Source organism: Monodelphis domestica, chromosome 3 (genome assembly GCF_027887165.1).
Source record: "Monodelphis domestica isolate mMonDom1 chromosome 3, mMonDom1.pri, whole genome shotgun sequence".
Lineage (NCBI taxonomy): Eukaryota > Metazoa > Chordata > Mammalia > Didelphimorphia > Didelphidae > Monodelphis > Monodelphis domestica.
Window position 1 is genome coordinate 399,719,839 of NC_077229.1, and position 20,538 is coordinate 399,740,376.

Below are 20,538 nucleotides of genomic sequence, written 5' to 3' on the forward strand. Positions count from 1 at the left end.
ATAAAGTAGAATTATAATAGTAGGGTAGTACAATGTATCCTTTTCTGACCTAGAAAATCATTTTTATAGCCCTCAAAGCAAAGACACTCTCTTTCACAAAGTTTTAGTTGAACTAGTTTTGATGCTATTTTCTTCTTTATCATTTGGGTTTCTCTCTATTCATACAACTTCTATATCAGCAATTTTTGTAAAAAAAAAAACATGCAGGGCTGAGCTATATAAACTTATTACTGTTTCCATTTGGTAATCACATTAGGGGTCTATCATTTTTAAGTTTTCTAAAGTTTTATTCAGGTCATTAACTTCTTTTTCTTTTGTAATTGTAGTTGTATCAGTAATTATTAGATTTTCTTAGGCTAAAAGGGATATCTGATACATATCTAATAATTAATTTATCTAGGGTGCTATTAAGCATAATGTAGCACCCCTGCTTCTCTCTTTCTTTTTTAAATCCTTACTATGTATTGGTTCCAAGGCAGAAGAATGGTAAGGGCTAGGCAATAGGGGTTAAGTGACTTACCAGGGTCACACAGCTGGGAAGTGTATGAGGCCACATTTGAACCTAAGACCTTCCACCTTTAGGCCTGGCTCTCAATATTGAGCCACCCAGATGTCTACGCTCCCCCACCCCGGTTTCTCTTTTTCTACTTTCTAATCCATACTGTTCTTCTTTCCTATTTAATAGGTTATAAGATACTCTGATTGGTTGTGCCTTTTTAAAAATTGAGCCTATTTGCAATAAATTGATTTTGTCCTGTTATTCAGCAGGCCTATAATAAGTTAAACTTGAAAAAGTACATATAGAGCTAAGTACAGAAATATATTTAACTTAACAGGGAAATAAGTAGGGACAAAAAGTATAAGTTTAAGTGGATGGCAAGACAGATGAGAAAATGGTCAAATACTAATGTTGAAAGTCAGGCCATGAAGGGACTTTTTAAAAGTAAAACACTTGTGAATGAGAGATACATAAGAGAAGAGATACAATGGAATATAGTTCCATTACAGATCACTACTGTTGAACAAACTTTCACCATTTCTTTGTAAATGGAGGAGAGGGAGGCAAATAGAAAAAAAATATTAGAGAATAGGCAAAAGGGAAATATACAATTAATAATCACTTTTTTTCTTCTTGGACCATCATACACAAAATCACTCCCAGGCATTGTACCTATCTTACTTAACTATGTAACTTGAAGACATTAAGAGTTCTGAGGATGTTTGCTTCTTTCCCCATTGTTAGAATGTACATAATTTATCATTATATAGTCCCTCCAAATTGATAAAAGATATTTATCAATGTTTCTCATAACTCCTAGTTTCAACAATTCAAGATTTTTACTTTAGTCTTTTCATCAGGAACCTTTGAAAACCCACTTTCATTAAAAATAGATGTTTTGTTTTTTCTTTTTCTCCTTTAGGATTCTATTCAGATTTGTCATGTAGGCCATTCTTGGTTTAAGCCTTTTTTTTTCTTTTGGAACTGAATTATAAGTTCTCCTTTCCTTGAAAGTGAGAATCGCAACTGTCTTGTGATCCTGACTTTAACTTCTTTACAATTTTAACTTTTTTTCCCTTCTGGCTACTGGCCATAATTTTTCTTTGACCTGTAAACTTGGATTTTGGCTATAACATTCTTTGGAATTTTCATTTTGAGTTTTCTTTCAGAAGTTAACCTAGTAAAAATCTTTCTATCTCCAGATTGCCTTCAAGTTCCAAAAGACATGGACAGTTATTGTCTAGCATTTCTTGAAATTAAGAACTTACGCTTCTTGTTTTGATTTTTCAGGTAAGCTGTTGATTTGATATGGTCTCTGACCTGTTTTATGGTTCAATCATCTGATAGCATAAAAATTTTCTTTTGTTTTCCTCTACCTTTTGATTCGAATATTTCTTTTAGTGTCAGGGACACTGCTTTCATTTTGATTCATATTAATTTTAAGACATTCAATTTCATTCATCATTCAATTCATCATCTATTCTACTAGAGGCAATCAGGTGGTGCAATGGAATATATGCAAGGCTTACAGTTAGAACTTAGTTCAAATCCGGTCTCAGACACTAACTGCGTAAACCTGGCTAAATCACATAGCCCTTGTCTTTCTGAGGATAACAACAGCACCTACCTTCAGGGCTGTTATAAAGATAAAATGAAATAATATTTATAAGGTGCTTTGTAAACCTTAAAGCATTATATAAATACTAGCTGTTATTATTTTTACTATGAATTTTCTTTCATTATTTCCTTTTACATTACATTTTGTATTTCAATTATTTTTTTCCTCAAGGGCTTTATTAGCCTTCTGGGCCAATAATTTGTTTTTTTTCTTTCTTTCTTTTTAAAAACCCTTACCTTCTGTTTTAGAATTGACACAAAGTTCCAAGGGAGAAGATCAGAAACAGTTAGGCAAGGCATTTGGAGTTACATGACTTGCCCACGTCACCCAGCTAAGAAATGCCTTAAGGCCAAATCTGAACCCAGGCCCTTCCATCTCTATGCCTGGCTCTCTGTCCACTAAGCCACCTACCTGTCCCAAGAATTTATTTTCTAAGAAGCTTTACTTGGATTTGTGATGGAGTTACTCTCTTTTTTTTTCTGTTGGGTTTCTCTTAGTTCATACTGTGTGACAAGGAAATCACTTTAAAAGACTGATATATATTAATTTAAGGTCGCCAAGGAATTCAGCTATGTAATTCCTAAATGAAAACTCAAGTCAGCCATCAACCTTTTATAGAGTTTAATTACAAACGGGAGGAAGAAAGGAATTAGAGAGAGAGAGAGAGAGGGAGAGAGAAAGGGGAGAGAAGGGAATAGGGCTTAAATACCCCTTCTGTTTAGGCTGGGCCAAAAGGCCCAAGCCCTTAGATAGCTGGGGCAAAGAAAGGAGATCAGTCCCTATTACTCACGTGACCAAAATGGAGAAACAGTCTCAGGGCCCCCACCTCCAGCTTCCTTCAGAGCAAGCTTCTCAGAGCACCTCTCCAACCACTCAGAGCCAAAACTCTCCCACCCCCCAGTCCTCAGACCCCTCTATCTTTAAGGAAACCATCCAAGTTCCCTCCCCTCAGTTCTCACATCTACCAATCACTGTCCATCATTTTCCCTGTGCCAATGGTGGCTCTAGCTTAACCCAGGACTGCCCAGAGGTCTGTGGCTTTGCACATGTCTGTTGGAGGTCATATTCTCAAATAATTAAATCTTGATCTTTTGCTACAGCCTAAATCCTGTTACCCTGAGTAGGGTAGAGATTGGAATAATTAAATTTTGATCTATGCTGCAGCCCTTCCTAAATCCTGTTAGGACTTAGTGGGGTGGAAATTGTATTTTCCAAGACCTGGTTCTGTCATTCCAAGTATCTCTATTGTATCAATTCTAAAATCAATCATGACTCAAAGAAATTCCTGTTCTGTGCTTAAGCAAAGGTCAAAGCCCTTTCCATTGTTCAGCAAAAGGTTTCTGTCCTAAAGTAATCTTAAGTAGGGAGGAGAAGGAACCTCCCATGCCAATGGGGTTCACATTCCAATAGACTATCAGTAAGAAATTTTCCAAGTATGAAATTTCCCAATGGTGAAATTTCCAACATTTATAAGTCTAAGAAATTTTAAGGTTTACATACTGTTTCTTCATTGTATTTGGTATTTGGTATTTTCTTCTGTTTACTTATAGCTCTTGCTTCAATTTTTGGATTGGGATTTTGTACCTGGGTCAGACTCTGCAGCATTCCATATTCTTGGATGCTGAGGATAGGTATTGGTTGGTCCTGGGAATGTTATCTAAAATTAAACCCCACTTTTTGCAGAAATATCTAAGTAGGAAATAATTATCCTAGACACTCAAACTGGGTTTTGGACTTGATTTTTCTCTAAATTGTCTTCTGAACAAAGTCTTGAACTCAGAATTGGCTCTTCTCCCTTGCTATGAGCATGACAGATCAGACTGTATAGATGTTAATGACAGCAGCATTCTATAAAACTCCAGGGTCTGTTCTTGTTTTGTCTTTTCCCCAGGTACTGACCTGGACATTTTTTAGTGCTATGATTCTGACCTGGGCAAATAATTTCATGACTGGGACTACCTCAGCACTGCAATGCCTAAGTGTTGCTCTGATCCTTTTTCTTCCTGTGGCTTAAGGTAGGGCAACTTAAGCATAGCACTGGTCTGGTACTTTCTCTAGCTCTAAGTCTGTTTCTTGTGAACTTTGCCTTCTGTCTATACTCACTTGTCTCTGCTTAGAACTTCTGAAAAATTCTTGCAGTCTGAACTTGCAATACCAGTCTGGAAAAGTAGCTTAAAAGCCCTAGCTCTTTGGTTTTTTCATTGTTCCACTTTCTGGGAGTTTGTAACAGATTGTTGTCACCATTTCTCATAACGTCCAATTCGTTTCTTATATTTTTGTGATTGGTTTCTGAATCCACCTTTACCAAGGTTACCAATAGTCTCTTGATTGCTGAACCTTTTAAAGTTTTCATTCTACTTGCCCCTTCAGCAGCTTTGTTACCTATTTGATATTCTCTTCTCTAGTGGCTTCTATGGCACTTAGTTTTCCATCAATTTATCTGACCATACCATTGTAGTTTCCATATTTTAAGTTCTTATATAAACTTATTCTTCTTAGCCCCCAAGTTTTTCAGTGAAATGTGAGGCAAGATTCTCATTTGGAAAGGGTGAAGAGAAGGGAAAGGTGTTTTAGGAGGGATGAAAAGGTTGAGAGGCAGCTGTGGCTCAGTGGTTAACAGCACTGGGTCTGGAGTCAGGAACACCTGAGTTGAAATCCAGATTCAGACTCTTCCTAACTGTGTGATCTTGGACTTAATCTCTGATTGCCTGACAAAAGGATCCACTGGATAAGGAAATGGTAAATCACTCCAATATCCTTTCCAAGAAAACTTCACTAAGCTATGATCTATGGGGTCACAAAGAGTCAGACACAACTAAATAACTGAACAACAAAAGAAGGAAGCACTTGAGTTGCGCTTCAAAGGAAGAGAAATGGAGGTGAGAAGGGAGGGCTTGGCAGTTCTTTTTAGAAACAAAGAAATTGGCAAAGTTGGTTTCATCCTGTACACATGGACAATAAAAAAACATCACCTCATTGGACACTTGGTAATCTATAGTTTAAGTGCTTTTAATGAGCTAAAGTTTTTTTAAAGATCACCATGAAGATAATTTTAGTTTATCCATTAGAATTTATTATAGGGGATGAAGAATTAGAAAAAAATAATATGAAGAACTTGATAAGATTTTCAAAACCAAGTCAACTTGAGTGCAGAAATAGGAGTAATGGCTAGAAGTTACAGGAGAGTAAATTTTGGCTTTTTACAGTTAGAGCAATCCAAAAATTGACTAAACAACATCTCTTTCACATCCCAAAATTAGACATACAGTATTCACTTGGAATCATAATCATGAAGTGAAAAGTGAACTTACAATCTCCTAAAGTGGTGACTCCAATTTTGAATCACCATTTGCCAAGAGCTTCCTCTTCTACTCCTCTTCATCTCACAAAATTCAGATGCCTTGTGCACCTCTTCCTTCACATCTTTCTTATGTGAAGAGGTGGAAGAGGTGGCCTTTCTTGCCAAGGCAAACCCTTCTACAAACAAGTGACCTTGTTCTATCTTGTCTTTTGCAGCAGAATGTCCCCTCTATTATCCCTACTCTCTCACTTATCTTCCGTCTTTCCCTTTCTAATTCCCAACTGCCCAAAATATGTCTCTCTCATTCTCAAAACACAATTAGATGATTCATTGGTTTTCTATGTCTCCTTTCTGTGATTAACTTCCATTAGAAGGTCAAATATAACCAATGCCTCTACTTCCTTTCATCTTTCTTCCAAACTCTCTAAAATCTGGCTTTCAACCCCATAATTCAAATGAAACTCTCTCCAAAGTTACCAATGATTCAACTGTCAAATCTAACGCATTTTTTCTCAGTTCTCATTGTTCTGGTCTTTTGACACTACTGATCTCTCATTTCTTTGATACTCTCTTCTCTAAAGTTTCTCATGACACTATCTTCTTTCTCCTATCTGATTGTAACTTCATCCAGCTAAGCTAACACCTGCTAATAGTCAGTATCCCATAGTGCTCTGCCCTAGGCTCTTTTCTCTATATACTATTTCACTTGGTGATCTCATCAGCTCCTATGGATTCATTTACTATCTCTATGCTAATAATTTTCAAATCTGCTTATATGGCGCTAAACTCTCTCCTGGCTTCCAGTCTCACTTTTCCAATTGTCTATTAGACATCTCAAATTATATGTACTATCAATGCCTGAAACTCAAAATGTCCAAATGCTGAATACATTATCTTTCCTTCCAAATATCCCATCTTCCTAAATTCCCTATTATTGTTGAGGATAAGTATCTTCTCAGTCACCCAGGTTCTAAACTAGGTGGCAGTTCCTCTCACCCAACCACCAAATATTTAATCTGCTGTCAACTTCTGTGGATTTTACCTTTGCAATATCTGCTGCATAACAATGTCTCTTCTCTCTTCAGATGATGACACCAGCCAGGTGCAAGTCCTCCTCATTCCATGTTTAGACTACTTCAATAGGCTAGGTGGTCTTCCTGCCTCATCTCTCCCCAAATTAGTCCATCATCCTTCACTTCTTATATATAATACAGATATAACCAAAGTTAACATCTAATTCAATAAATTTCAAGGCTCCATATCACCTCCAAGATCAAATTTAAAAATCCTGTTTGTCATTCAAAGCCCTTCATAACCTGGCCTCCTCCTATCTTTCCAGTATTTATACTTGACTCACTTCTCCTACATACTCAGCAATGCAGTGACCCTGGTCTCTTCTGACATTCCTTACACAATATACTCCCACCACCTTCTAACTGGGAATTTTTACTAATTGTCTCCAATGCCTGGAATACTCTTTCTCCCCATCTCTATTTTCTTGCTTCCCCGGCTTCTTTCAAAAGTTGTGGTTAAAATCTTCACCTCTTATAAGAAGCTGTTCCCAATCCATTCCTTAATGTTAGTGTCTATCTTCTTTTGATTATCACTAATTATCCTCTACATAACTTGTTTGTACATAATCTTTTGTATGTTACCTTTTCCCCCATTAAATTATGGGAGTCCTCGTAAATAGGAACTGTCTTTTTCTTTTTTTTTGTATCCCCAACATTGGGTTTAGTGTCTGACATAACAGGTGATTAATAAGTACTTACTGACTGACTCAAACTGAGTTGTATGTAACTACTTTGCACTTATTATATAGACATATTGTAAAAAATATACTTGTGGTTCATATTGTGTGTGTATAAATTCTCCAGATACTCTGGGATATATGGAGTCAGGGAACACTAATACTTTTGGTGTGAGGGCTTGCTGAACACTTTTCAGGTTGACTTCCATGGTGTCTACGCATCACCCAACTCCAACCTGTGACTTCAAGAACCTGTAACATGTCGAGTGGCCACAGCCTGGTAATCAGTTCAGCAGGCCAGCTAAATCAGGTTGAGTGTAACCCACAGGCCTCAAACTCATCATCATGAACTAGAGGGACATCTACCCCAGGCATATGAAGCCCTTCCACAGAAAGGACAGATGAGAACAATTCCAAAGAAGTACGTGCTATGGAGTGCTTAGAGCTTGGTTTGACATAAAAGCCAAAGTCATTCATTGCATCCCAGGCCGCCATCAGTCATCTTGATTTTAAGAGTTGCCACTGGACTTTAAGCACCCTGGAAGAGACATTGAGGGTAATGCTGCATCTCTGTCTCAATTAAATCCAATTCATGCTCCAGTCAAAAGACATCATATCAATGATGCCACTTTGGTATTCTTTGAGTACAAAGGACAGCAATCAACCATAAATTCTCCATTAGAATGCAATTCCTTACAGGTAGAGATTGTTTCATTTATTATATCTTTATCTTTGTTACCTAGCACCGTGTCTAACACATAGTAAGCACTTCATACTTGATTGACTAATCCTTTAATTTACTGGTAGCTCTTTATGCCTTCTGGTTCATTTAAATTAAGACTATAAGAATTGATATGGTTCAATTCTTTCAGTAATATATCAATTCATAATTTCAGGGCAAATATTTCATATTTAACAACAGTTGTTTATTTGTGGGAATAAAAACTATATGATTCTCTGTTACCTCAGTGCCCTTTTGCACCTCTCTACCCCCATTCTCAACGAAAACAGACCACTCAGCACTGAATCACTTATTACTCTTGTTTCATAGGTTGCCATCATTAAAGAATTTATTCATTAGTCAATCTACTGGCAATGACCCCTCTTAAGTTAGCTAATCTTAGTCCAGAGACATATTATGCTACTGGGTTCATATTTAAACTATTTGCATCTTGGCAGAAGCTGTCAAAGTTATGTTCCATTGATAAAGTCTTGGAAAATCCAGGGCACAAAATACTAAAATGAGTCATAGAATAGAAATTTTGTAGATAAAGTAGTCATAATTTCTTTAAAAAATAAAAAAAACAGTACTTCCCCAATTGACAAATGGTCAAAGGATATGAATAAGCAGTTTTTAGATAAAAAAAAAACAACTCTATGGTACCACCTTACACCTAACCTATCAAATTGGCCAATATGATGGTAAAGGAAAATAATAAATGTTGGGAAGGATGTGGCAAAAATGGGATACTAATGCATTGCTAGTGGAGTTGTGAACTGATCCAACCATTCTGGAGGGCAATTTGGAATTATGCCCAAAGGGCTTTAAAACAATGCATATGGAATGGCTGAACAAATTCTTTTATATGATGGTGATGGAATACTATTATGCTATAAGGAATGATGAAGAGAAAGAGCTGGAAAGACCTACATAAAATGATGTAGAGTAAAATAAGCAGAACCAGGAGAACATTGTACAAAGTAAACAATATTATGGAAAGTGATCAAAAGTGATTGATTTAGCTACTCTCAGCAATATAATGATCCAGGACAAGTTTGAGGGACTTACGACAAAGAAATGCTATTTAGCTCTAAGAACTTTTGGAGTAAGAATGCAGATGAAAATATATTATTTTTTCACCTGTTTATTTGGTATATGTTTGGGCACTTTGGTTTTGCAAAATTAGTCACTCACAAAAAATGAACAATATAGACATGTTTTGTGTCATAAAACATATATAACCCAGACTGAATTGACTACCATCTCCAGGAGTAGGGAGGAGAGGACAGATAGAGACAATTTGGATATATAACGTCAGAAAACTTAGGTGAAAATTTATTACATGTAATTGTTTAAAAAAAAAAAAGCACAGGTCTTAGATGAAGCAATGTAGATTTTTGCCCCAATCCAAACTTAGCAAAGTTATATACGGATTCTCAACCACCACCTGGCCATGCCAATTGTATTCTCTCTCCTGTTTAAATGTCTCATAACAGAAAAATTCATGTAATTCCTCCAGTTACACAGAGTAAATATGTAAGAAACAAGTAAAATTAATGCACTTTTCTAAGAACCCAATTCAACAATTAAATACTGGGCTTGTCAATTCCTGGAATTATTAAGCACTATGTTTGTTTGGTTGGTTTTTTTGTTTTGACTTACACAGAAACTTCTCATTGGAGTGCAGTGATTTACGACCATTCCAATATTTATCCACCAAGTCCAAAAGAGTATCCAAGAGAGAAATTTTGAATGCATCCTTATTCAGTGTCTGTGTTGCTGAATGAGAACTTGATGCCTGAATTGGAAAATAAGATTATGGAGATTCTTTTTAATTTTGTGTAACATCAAATGTACTATTGCTTAAATTCTAGCACTTATTAATAAGCTAGCCCCCCAAAATGTATTATACCTAACAGCTGGTACCACCAGAATCCCTATAATTATGTCACTCATCCCAGGGAAGCTTTTTAGCTTAAGATAACTTCCATAAGCCATGCTATAGCCAGAGAAAGATTTATATCCCCATTCTATTTTACACAGGGATAAGAAATTCTCTACTTCTTCATATGAAGATCATTTGAAGAAACAAAACTGTTAGGCCCTGAACAAGGAATTAATAGATGGGAAATAATGTGTACCAGCTGTCAAGAAGATCTTCAGAGTAATGAGTTTTCGTTAGTACTTATAAATATCTGGTATTTCTTGCCCCTGTCTGTTCATATTATCAATGACTTTGAGTGGAAGTCAAAGCAGGAACAGTAGATGCAGGACTATAAGACCTGATTTAAATTCTTCTCAGGAGGTCAAGTTTTTGGTGACTAAAAGATTAGGGTGGGAAAAGGCATAGGAACTGTTAGAGAATTTTAAAACTTTCTTCAGAAATTTATGTATTAGTCACTTTTCATAGTAACTGCCCAATTCTATTGTCATACCCTGACAAATGTGTCCTTAACTCTTTTCACAAAAACAAAGGATCAATGAATTAGACCTGAGAGAGATCTTAGAGGTCATTTATTTCAACTTCCTTATTCTATAAATGAAGACTGAAACCCAAAGAAATTAAGTCATTTGCTCAAGGCCACAAAGGTAATCAAGAGCAGAGAAGGTTTCAAAGTCAGATCTTTTGACTCTAAATCAAAGAATAGTAACTAGTATAATAGCAAGAATACTTGAAACCCTGTCAAAGGAAGCAACCAGGTATCTTTAGGTTAGATTAGAAAAGACAGTGTAAAAGATCTCAGAGGTAGCTAGTAATCATGTAAGTATTTTATGGAATAGGAATCAGACTTATTTTACATGATTCTGCCCTATCCAAATCATGGAGGAGTAGAACTCAGCTCAATACATATAAAAATGTCCTAAAAATCAGAACTATCCAAATATGGAATAATAATGATGATGGTGGTAGTAAAAACTCTTAATAACATAGTATTCTGAAGTTTTAAAAAATATCTTCCTAACTCCAGTCATATGCGGGATGCAAAAAGTATTATTATTCCCAGTTTACTGCCTGGGCTTGAATGTATGCTCTCTGACACCAAAATAGAGAAATACACTTCAACTAATTGTGTTATTGCCTAATGAAGCAGTGAGTTTCCCATCACTAAAGCCTTTAAATAGAGGATATTTAAATAGACCACTTACTGAGAATGCTGTTGAATTGATTCATGATTTGGGGAAAGGCTGGACTAGCCATTTGAAATTCTCTCCAACTTTAAGGGAAACCTGACAGTCAAGAGTCTCTACTGACCTTGGGTGCAATAAATATATTAGAAATCAACTGGAAGATGTGACTAAAATTTGGGTTATAGTTAATGCCCTAATTGGTATATTCTCTTTAGAAATTCCTTCACCAAAGTAAAACTTATCTGGCTGAGGGAATACCAAGGTCACAGTTTTGAAGCTAATGGGTCATTTTCCCATATATTACACAGAAACTAAGGCCTATAGTTTATATAGACAGGAAAGAACAAAGTGAGGATTTGAGGCCAACTGACTTCAGATTCAAACCTCTTTGTAGTCTACCACATCACCTAGAGTAGCTGCAAGGGCACTGTCTTTTCCCCCTCAGTTTGAGACAATTATATCCAAGGCAACAAATGAGCCAAGCAAACAAAAAATAAAAGGAGTATTACTGGTCAGTGTAAGCTGAGACATTTGTCCCACAACTGGACCAGTCTTTCCAAGAGTCTGACAATGTTAAAGATGATTCTGCCACCAGGTGGCAGGAATGACTGAATTACAATTTTTAAAAAATAGACATGTAAAAGCAAAAATTAAATTCACGTATATAATCTCTATTATTATAATTCTAATCCAACAATTTCACATTGTATAAAATTTTTTAAAGCAGAGAAGTGAGTTTTAAAGAAATAGGGGGCAGATGGGTAGCTCAGTGGATTAAGAACCAGACCTAGAGACAGGAGGTCCTAGGTCCAAATCTGGCCTCAGATACTTCCCAGCTGTGTGACCCTGAGCAAGTCACTTGAACCCCTTTGCCTAGCCCTTGCTGCTCTTCTGCCTTGGAGTCAATACAGAGTCTTGACTCCAAGATGGAAGGTAAGGGTTTAAAAAAAAATGTAAAAGTATAACAAAAACTAATAAAGTTTATGAAGCTACATTTATCATGGAAGTAAATTTAATATATCTAAATTAATATTAAACATTTAATGATACTTAGAGTATAAAAATATCTAGTGATCCATAAACAGAAAAAAGAATCATTAAGATCCAATGATTATCAAATAAGAATTATTAAGAGTCCTATATTCTGCCAAAATGATAACATTTTCTGGCTTACCTCTTTGAGAGATGCATTTATATTTTTAATCCTTGTTTGTTCAGAAATATCAGGTTCAGATCTATCAAAGTTAGAGTAGCTTCTGTCATTTTTTCTTTCTGATTCCAGGGTTCTTTCTATTTGTTGATTGAAAATACTTTCATCAGAACTAGATAATCTACTATTTCTTTCCAAGATACTATTTCTTTCCAAGAGTTCGGAACAATTCTCTTCCTGAATTGACTGTAATCTTCTGTTAAGCATTTTTCTTTTATATATTATTCCAGAAGTAGCTAAAGTTTTTAGCATCTTTTGAGCTGATGTAACTTTCTTCTGCATTGGACTATTGAATGATCCCTCTATTCCTGAAGATTCTACAAAGTGAGAAGCAAATTATCATATCCCTTAACTCATTAGTTCTGGTACTCTCAAGTTAACATCACCATTCAAAAATAACAAAAAAAATTAAGAGGTAACAAAAATGATTTTCACATTTGAAGTTTACTTAATGAACTATTAGGATATTCTAGGTTTCCTTAAGAAAACTATGTGTTCACAGATCTTTAGTATCTGTAAAGACTGAATTATGCAAAAATTGATAACATGCTTCATTGCAAAAATACATTTGACAAATTGAATGTTTTAAATGCAATTTTGGTGTTTTTCTCAACTCCTCATTCTTACTCACACAATATATCCAAATTCATTATCATGTTTTATCACCTCTATATTCATTATGTAGTTCTTCTCTTCCCTCATACAACTATAACTCTAGTCCAGGTCCCTACCACCTCTTGCCTTTTTCATAGAATACTACTATAAGAGCCTCCTAGACTATTAAAATGATCTCCTTGCCTCAAAGTCTATCCCCATTCCTATACTCAGCAGCCAAGATGATTTTCCTAAAGCACAGATCTAATCATGTAACCCAACTCACTCCAAGGGCTCCAAATTACCTCTAGGATCAAATATAAAAGTCCTCTGTTCAGTATTTAAATTTCTTTATAGTATGTACTTCCTACCTTTTATGCCTTCTCATATTTTACTCCTTTCTTCAAATTCTATGATCTACTTACTTGTAGTTCCTCGAAAATAACATTCATCACTCATTTTTGTGCCTTTGCACTGGTGAACCTCAATGCCTGGAATGCTCAGCCCCCACACCATCTCTTAAGTTTTCCTAGCTTTCTTCAAAACTCTGCTCAAATGTCACTTTCTGTAGGCCTTTCCTGATCTTAGATGCTAATGCCTTACTCATACGTTCATATAGACTGTACATAGTATACATATATACATTTAGATGTTTACATGTTGTAGCCTCGATTAGAAAATATAATCAATCGTTGAGAGCATGGGTTGTGTGTTTTATTTATCTATTTATGCATTTTTTTTGTATCCCAATCTTTCATCACAGTACCTGATGCTTGCTGGCTGACTATGCAATGATCCATACTATCAGATTTTAATATATGTTGAAAATTTTGCAAAACTGCCTTTTTTCCATTAATTTTTTTGTTTTAAGAGACTGTTCCTAATTATCTATTCTGCCATCCAGCCCAAAGACTATTCAACCCCTATAGAATTTAAAACCCTTTCATCTCCAGAATTTTTATTCTCCTTTCCGACCTTCCCCTAACTACTTCCAATCCCCTTTCTGTGACTTACTATTTGAGATTAGGCCAGCTCCATCCATGCTGAATTTCACCCAAGTCCTCATTATCTGCTTTGTCATCCAGATCAGAGACTGCACTGAAGGATTCACTGTTTTACAAGTCATAACTGCCAAACCAGACCCCTATTGTCCTGACTGATGAGTACATCATAGGGACCATTTTATCCTGCTAGGTTGACTTTAGCCATGCTTCCCACTACTACTCAGTCAACTTCTCATTCTTTGCCACCATGTACACGTCCAGTAAGCCACTCTTTTTATCTAACTCCTGCTTTTCTGTTCTGGAGCCATAATCAAACCAAAATTGCAATTGCTACTCTTCTATGTCTCCATTTACTATACTTATAAAATTTCCAAACCAAAATATCACTCTCAATACCCCTATCCTTTCATGTTTACTATGTAAACTCCTTAAACCCAAAGACGATTTTCACTTTTGTATTTGTATCCCAACGTTCTGCACAGTGCTGGGAACTAAATTCCTGGTGAGAAGACAAGCTCTATAAATTCTAATCAGAAACTGTTCTGCAGCAAGACTTAGGGAGTAAACTAGGGACAAGGAGAGATTAAGTAACTTGATAATGGTTGCATGACAAATATATGTCAGAGAAAGGTTATTAATAGCTATTAATAATAGATCTAATTGACAGAAAAAAAAGTAAAGAGGATCAAAGAATCACCATTAAAAGTTTTTGTTAAAATTTTAAATTCTATAAGGATACAAAAGAGTCAGGAGAATAACAGAGTAAAGCAAAATAAAAGGAGATGAAAGAAGTGAAAGAGAAAAAAGAAAATGTGAGCATGAGTTTAAAACAAAATGAAACCTGGAATAGATGACTATAGGCCTTTTTTACTATGCTTCTGTGTTATTCAATGATTGTAGAAATGTTTTTGGTTAGTTGGTTTGGTAGCAGCAAAATTATTATAAATGCTTCTATCACGTGGAAATAATATAATTTACAATGAAAATATGTAAGGCACAAATGAAGATAGCATGCATTAAAATGGTAATAAATAATAGAGAAAATTTTTAAACACTAAGAATTAACACAAGATGATTCTAGTTTTCTTGAGTTTATCAATGAAATCTCCAAAAAATCATAAATTTATTTTAACTTTAAAACTAAAAATTATTTAACATGTTGCAAAGGTAAAATGTTGTGAAATTCAAAAAGCAATAGCATTTTAACTTCAAAAATATTGTGATTCATTAAGTTTTTAAATGACCAAAACTAAATTTAATTGTAGCAGATAATGTCCTGGATAAAGGTAGAAAAAAAAAAACAAAAAATACAAAACTCCCGAATTTATGGAATAATAATTATTCAAAATATGAGATTTATTCAAAGAATTAATTTAAAATATGATAACCCTAGATTTTAATAAATCAATTACTAATTTAAAATGCAGCATGTTCTAAAAGAATACCATTTTATTTGTATTATTTTAAATAGTAATGCATATTCTGAAATATTTTACTATGAATCAAAAATCTTCAAAAAAAATTCCATTTGAGAACTTTAGAACCCTTTCAGCTAAAACAGACTATACAAATAGACACCTGAGATGGAATTTCAATAATCTAGGGAGGTTCTAGTAAGAAACATCTTATAAGTATATACCTTTTCTGCAACTTACACTCTTAGCTGCCTGAAGAACTAAAGAGTGTGTGCTGCCCAGGATCACAACCCAGGGGCAGAATTTGATTCCAGGTCTTCCTGACTTCAAGGACTGTTCCACTATGCCATGATGTCATAACTAATAAAAGCTACATATTATGTAACGTAATGCCATGAAAAAAATTTTAGGAAAAGAAAAAGGTGATGTAATTTTAAAATTGTACTCTAAATTCAAAAGAAAATATAGAAAATTAATGTGCAATTTGATTGCAAACTAAGATGTGTTAAATATGTTTCCAATAAACAAAGGCTGTATTACATATACTAAAAGCAAAAACAAAAGAACTAACTTGTTTAAATAGAAATTTCAAATTTAATTACCTGAGAGTTGGAGGTCAAAATGACCAGAAGGCATATATTTACGTTGCATTTCTACTTCATCTTGACTTTTCACAATGGAATGTTCAAGAAGTTTATCATCCAGAAAATTCACTTTGCTACTGCTTTTTTTCCTATCATAGCCCCTTATGTTTTCTTGAGAGACACGTGGCACTGGTTTAGGACTTTGAAGAGGTCTAGAACCTGGGTTTTAAAAAATTAACATTATAAAAAGTAGCTTTATAAGATAAAATAACAAATATAAATACATTTTCAAACGGAGAAGTAATATCAGAAAAGTATATTTTCATAAAATGTATAAAATGTCAGTATAGTTTAATAATATGACATCTAACATTATAACCAATTTCCATTACTACAAAACAAAATGGATCAGTAGAAAAATTACTCCAAAGGTAAGAAAATATTACATTTTAAGTATGATTTTAAATTGGAAGAATTTCATTTTCTCCACAAAGATGATCAAGCCTATATTCTCAATAAGCCTAATATTTTAACCTGAAAATTACTTGAGTTCAAACTGCCTGATCACATGGGTCGATGGGGATATGATTGGGGATGTAGACTCTAAATGATCACCCTAATGCAAATATTAATAATATGGAAATAGGTCTTGATCAATGACACATGTAAATTCCAGTGGAGTTGCTCGCTGGCTATCTGAGTGAGGTGGGGTGGGAGGAGGGGAGGGAAAGAACATGAATCATGTAACCATGGAAAAATATTCTAAAGTAATTAATTAAATATAATTTTTCGAATAAAAAAATTACTTGAGTTCAAAGTTCAGGCTCTATAAAATAGTATTCTATTTTTTCTCAAAGAGCCACATAATAGCTAGAATCCAGTGAGGAAACTTAGGCTCAGAAGTGAAACAATTTGACCATGTCATTCACAGCTAGTTACTAGCAAGACAATTAACTTCAAATTCTATAAAGCAAATTCATTTAAAATGAAGAACAACTGGACTTTAAAATCAACTTTCAGAGCCCACTATATATACATATATGTCATATATGTATATGTATAACTATTTTTAAAATGTATGCCCATGATTTTGTTATGAAACTTTAAAAATTGTCTAAACTATACTGTTTCTAGAGTTCATGCTATAATAAAATTAATTATTATTACAATTCTGAAAGTCTTCTTTTCCCTTATGTGAAATCAAAAGTCTTCCTCAACCCCCATCATTTAGTCAAACAAGGATCATAAAAACAAGTTATTTCCACAATAAAAGTTGTTAGGTTTTACATAAAGTCATCCTCTAATATCAAACAACTAAATGGAACCAAGGAAGACAAATGCTGAGGGGTATGCATTCCTTCCATTAAGTTCCCTTTTTTGCACCTTAGCATGGGAAAAAGTAATGAAGGAAAAGTATGCCTATGTCCAAAGATAGTCATAGCAAAATATGACCTATCAGATATTTGTCCCAGTTCTGAAACCAATGTAGAGGGTTAGAATTATAAATCTTTATAATTATAAATAATTAGGTATAAATAATTAAAATGGAACTATAGAAATTATTTCACCATAATTTAATATAATGAATATCTACAGAAGAGAAGCATTCTCTTTTAGATATGCTGAATGGTAAACAATTTCCCAATTAACTCCCAAGAAAGTAAATCCATAATAGTTATCAAATTTCCTACTGTGATCATATAGGAAAAGGGATGAAACCCTGAGAGCTTACTCAATTACTTAACCCCCTGGCCTCATGTGCTATCCACTGCTATTTTGATAGGTGAAGAATTAAGATAATTATTAGGTAAGAATTCATTAGCAATATATACTAGACATTATAGTTCAGACATCTAAAACAAAATAGTTCAAACATCTAAAACAATTAACTTTATATAGCTGTTCATTTATGAAAAAAACAAAAATATGAAGTTCTGTTTTAAAAAACACATGACTGATAATTAAACACAGTCATACAGGACTTATAACTTTTGAAATAATGCTGCTTTGAAGCAAAGAATCAGACCACTTCAGATATCAGAGATTCTTCACTAGAAAAGTAGACATGTACCAATGATTTGTTTTTCAAATACCTTAGATGATAGCAATACAAGCAATGTAAATAAATCCAGAAACGAATACACACACACACACACACACACACACACACACACACACAGAGACTACAGAGAGATTTCTTTCTAAAAATACACAAGAAGACAGGTGAGAAAGCAAAAAGCAAGTTGAAAATGACCTGAAACACATCTACAAAATAAAACTGAGGGAAAAGAATATGTTTTTGAACTATGCATTGAATAGATCCACAAAAGTGGAAGTTGCAATCATGCATATAACAAGGTAAAACAAATATTTAAAACATGAAAATTGGATAAACAAGAAAACTGCATTTTACTGACGGGAATTATATACAATGAGTCAATATCAGTATTAATCTTACATACTCCAAACGACTATCTAAATTCATAAGAGAAACATTGAGTTAAAAGGAGACATATCAACAGTAATACAAGAATGACAAAAGAGTCAAAGTTCCTCTCAGATATTAGTCTAAAAGGGTAACGAAAAGAGAAACTATAATTGAATAAATTATATAAATATATAAATATATATATATATACATATATATGAATTCCTAGAAAGACTAGAACTTAAAGACTTACAGTTTCTTCTAAACTGGGTTGCTAAAGGACATGCATTTTTTTATTAAACCCTTACCTTCTGTCTTGGGTCCAAAGGCAGAAGAGTGATAAGGGCTAGGCAATGGGGGTCAAGTGACTTGCCCAGGGTCACACAGCAGGGAAGTGTCTGAGGCCAGCCTAGCTCTCAATCCACTGAGCTACCCAGCTGCCCCCAGGACATGCATTTTTAACAGCACTACATCACCAACTTCAACAAAAATAGATCATGTATTAGGGAGTATTAGAGACATGTATTAGAGATGCTGCAAAAAAAGGCAAAAAGACAGAAACAGCAAATATCTTTTAGATACCATGATGAAATTAAAATAATAATCACTTTAGGGGGCAAAAAAGAGACAAAAAGAAAAAGAAATATTGAACTGAATAAGCCTTAAAAAATTGTAAAGCCAACAAATATTCAAACCTAAAATACACACTAAAGATTTATTAAAAGGTAGAGAACTAGATAATTTGAAAACAAAAAAACTCAGAAAAGTTAAAAATTAAAAGTTGATAGGGGGCAGTTGGGTGGCTTCAGTAGATTGAGAGCCAGGCCTAGAGATGGGAAGTTCTAGGTTCAAATATGGCCTCAGATACTTCCCAGCTGTATGACTTTAGGCAAGTCACTTAACCCCCATTGCCTAGCCCTTACCTCTCTTCTGCCTTGGAGCCAATACACAGTATTGATTCAAAGTCAGAAGATAAGGGTTTAAAAAAAAAAGGCTGGTTCTTTGAAATGACTAATAAAATTGAAAAAACTTTACTTTAGCCAATCTAATTTGACAAAAGACAGTAGAAAATCAAATCAACAAAATAGCAAATGAGCAAGGTAAAATCACCACAAAACCAAAATAAAAAGAATCAACATAATCTATTACACAATTACATGTTAACAAAATTAAGAACACAAAAGAAAAAGAAATATAAACTACTCCAACTAAAAAAAGAAAAAAGATCTTTAATAAACCAATCTCAAAAAAGGAAACAGGACATAAAAAAAGGAAATACATTGGGGGCAGTTGGGTATCTCAGTGGATTGAGAGCCAGGCATAGAGATAGGAGGTCCTAGGTTCAAATCTGACCTCAGACATTTCCCAGCTGTGTGACCCTGGGCAAGTCAATTAACCTCCATTGCCTAGCCCTTACCACTCTTCTGCCTTGGAACCAATATACAGTATTGATTCCAAGACAGAAGTTAAGGGTTAAAAAAAAAGGAAATACATTAAAGAAAAAAACTGATTTTGATAGTCATGTGATATTTCTTTTAAACAACGATTAGTACCTATATTATACAATTTTTTTTAATTGAAGAAGCACCCTATGAGAATCTTTTACAAGACAAATGCAACCCTAATATCTAAACCTGAGCAAGAAAAATACAAAAAAACTATAGACCTATATTATTAATGAAGTGACTCAAAAACTTTAAATAAAAATTGATCATTCAAGAAATTAGTAATCACAACCAAGTTGGGTTTATGTAAGAAATATAAGGTTGTGATTCAACATTAGTAAAATAATCAAAAACTAATAATATTAACAACTGAAACATCCAAAATAACAGAATTATCTCTAGGGGGGAAAAAACGTCTTTGACAAAGCACAACACCCAGGTCTGCTAATAAAATATAGGCACAAAGGGGTTTTTTAAATAATATAAAAAGTATCTATCTAAAGTCAAATGCAATTATCATATACAATGGGGATACACTAGAACTATATAGGTGAACATATAGCATGCTTACCAGAGCAGGCCAGAAGAGTCTATTTCCTTTTCCTTTTCCACACACACCTGAGGACATTTCTCTCATCACCCACTCCTCTGCCCAGCAGCCCAATGAGCTTCCTCCCACCCCTGTCTGGGGTAAGGGGGAAGCTCATATGTGGCATGAGTGTTGCAATTTGGGCACTCATTCTCTAAAAGGTTCACCATCACTACACTAGAATGTCTCTATAGAGGAATAAATGAGATATGTCCATTCTCCCCCAGCCAGCAACAGCAATAAGGCAAAAG

General features: G+C 34.4%; 1 protein-coding gene across 3 annotated transcripts in view; it reads right to left on the minus strand.

Annotated features, from left to right (window-relative positions):
• CEP72 (centrosomal protein 72) overlaps nt 1–20,538 on the minus strand; it is an 89,891-nt gene that overhangs the window by 38,585 nt on the left and 30,768 nt on the right. For 2 of the 3 annotated variants that reach the window (XR_008917818.1, XM_007486766.3), the window contains exons 6-8: nt 15,844–16,044; nt 12,193–12,545; nt 9,552–9,687 (exon numbers count right to left, since the gene is read on the minus strand). Coding sequence is in view for 2 of the 3 variants with exons in the window: in XM_007486766.3 (XP_007486828.1) it covers nt 9,552–9,687; nt 12,193–12,545; nt 15,844–16,044 (690 nt within the window). In the remaining variant the exon portion in view is untranslated. The remainder of the gene's footprint in view (nt 1–9,551; nt 9,688–12,192; nt 12,546–15,843; nt 16,045–20,538) is intronic. The other variant, XM_056824344.1, reaches the window with a different exon arrangement.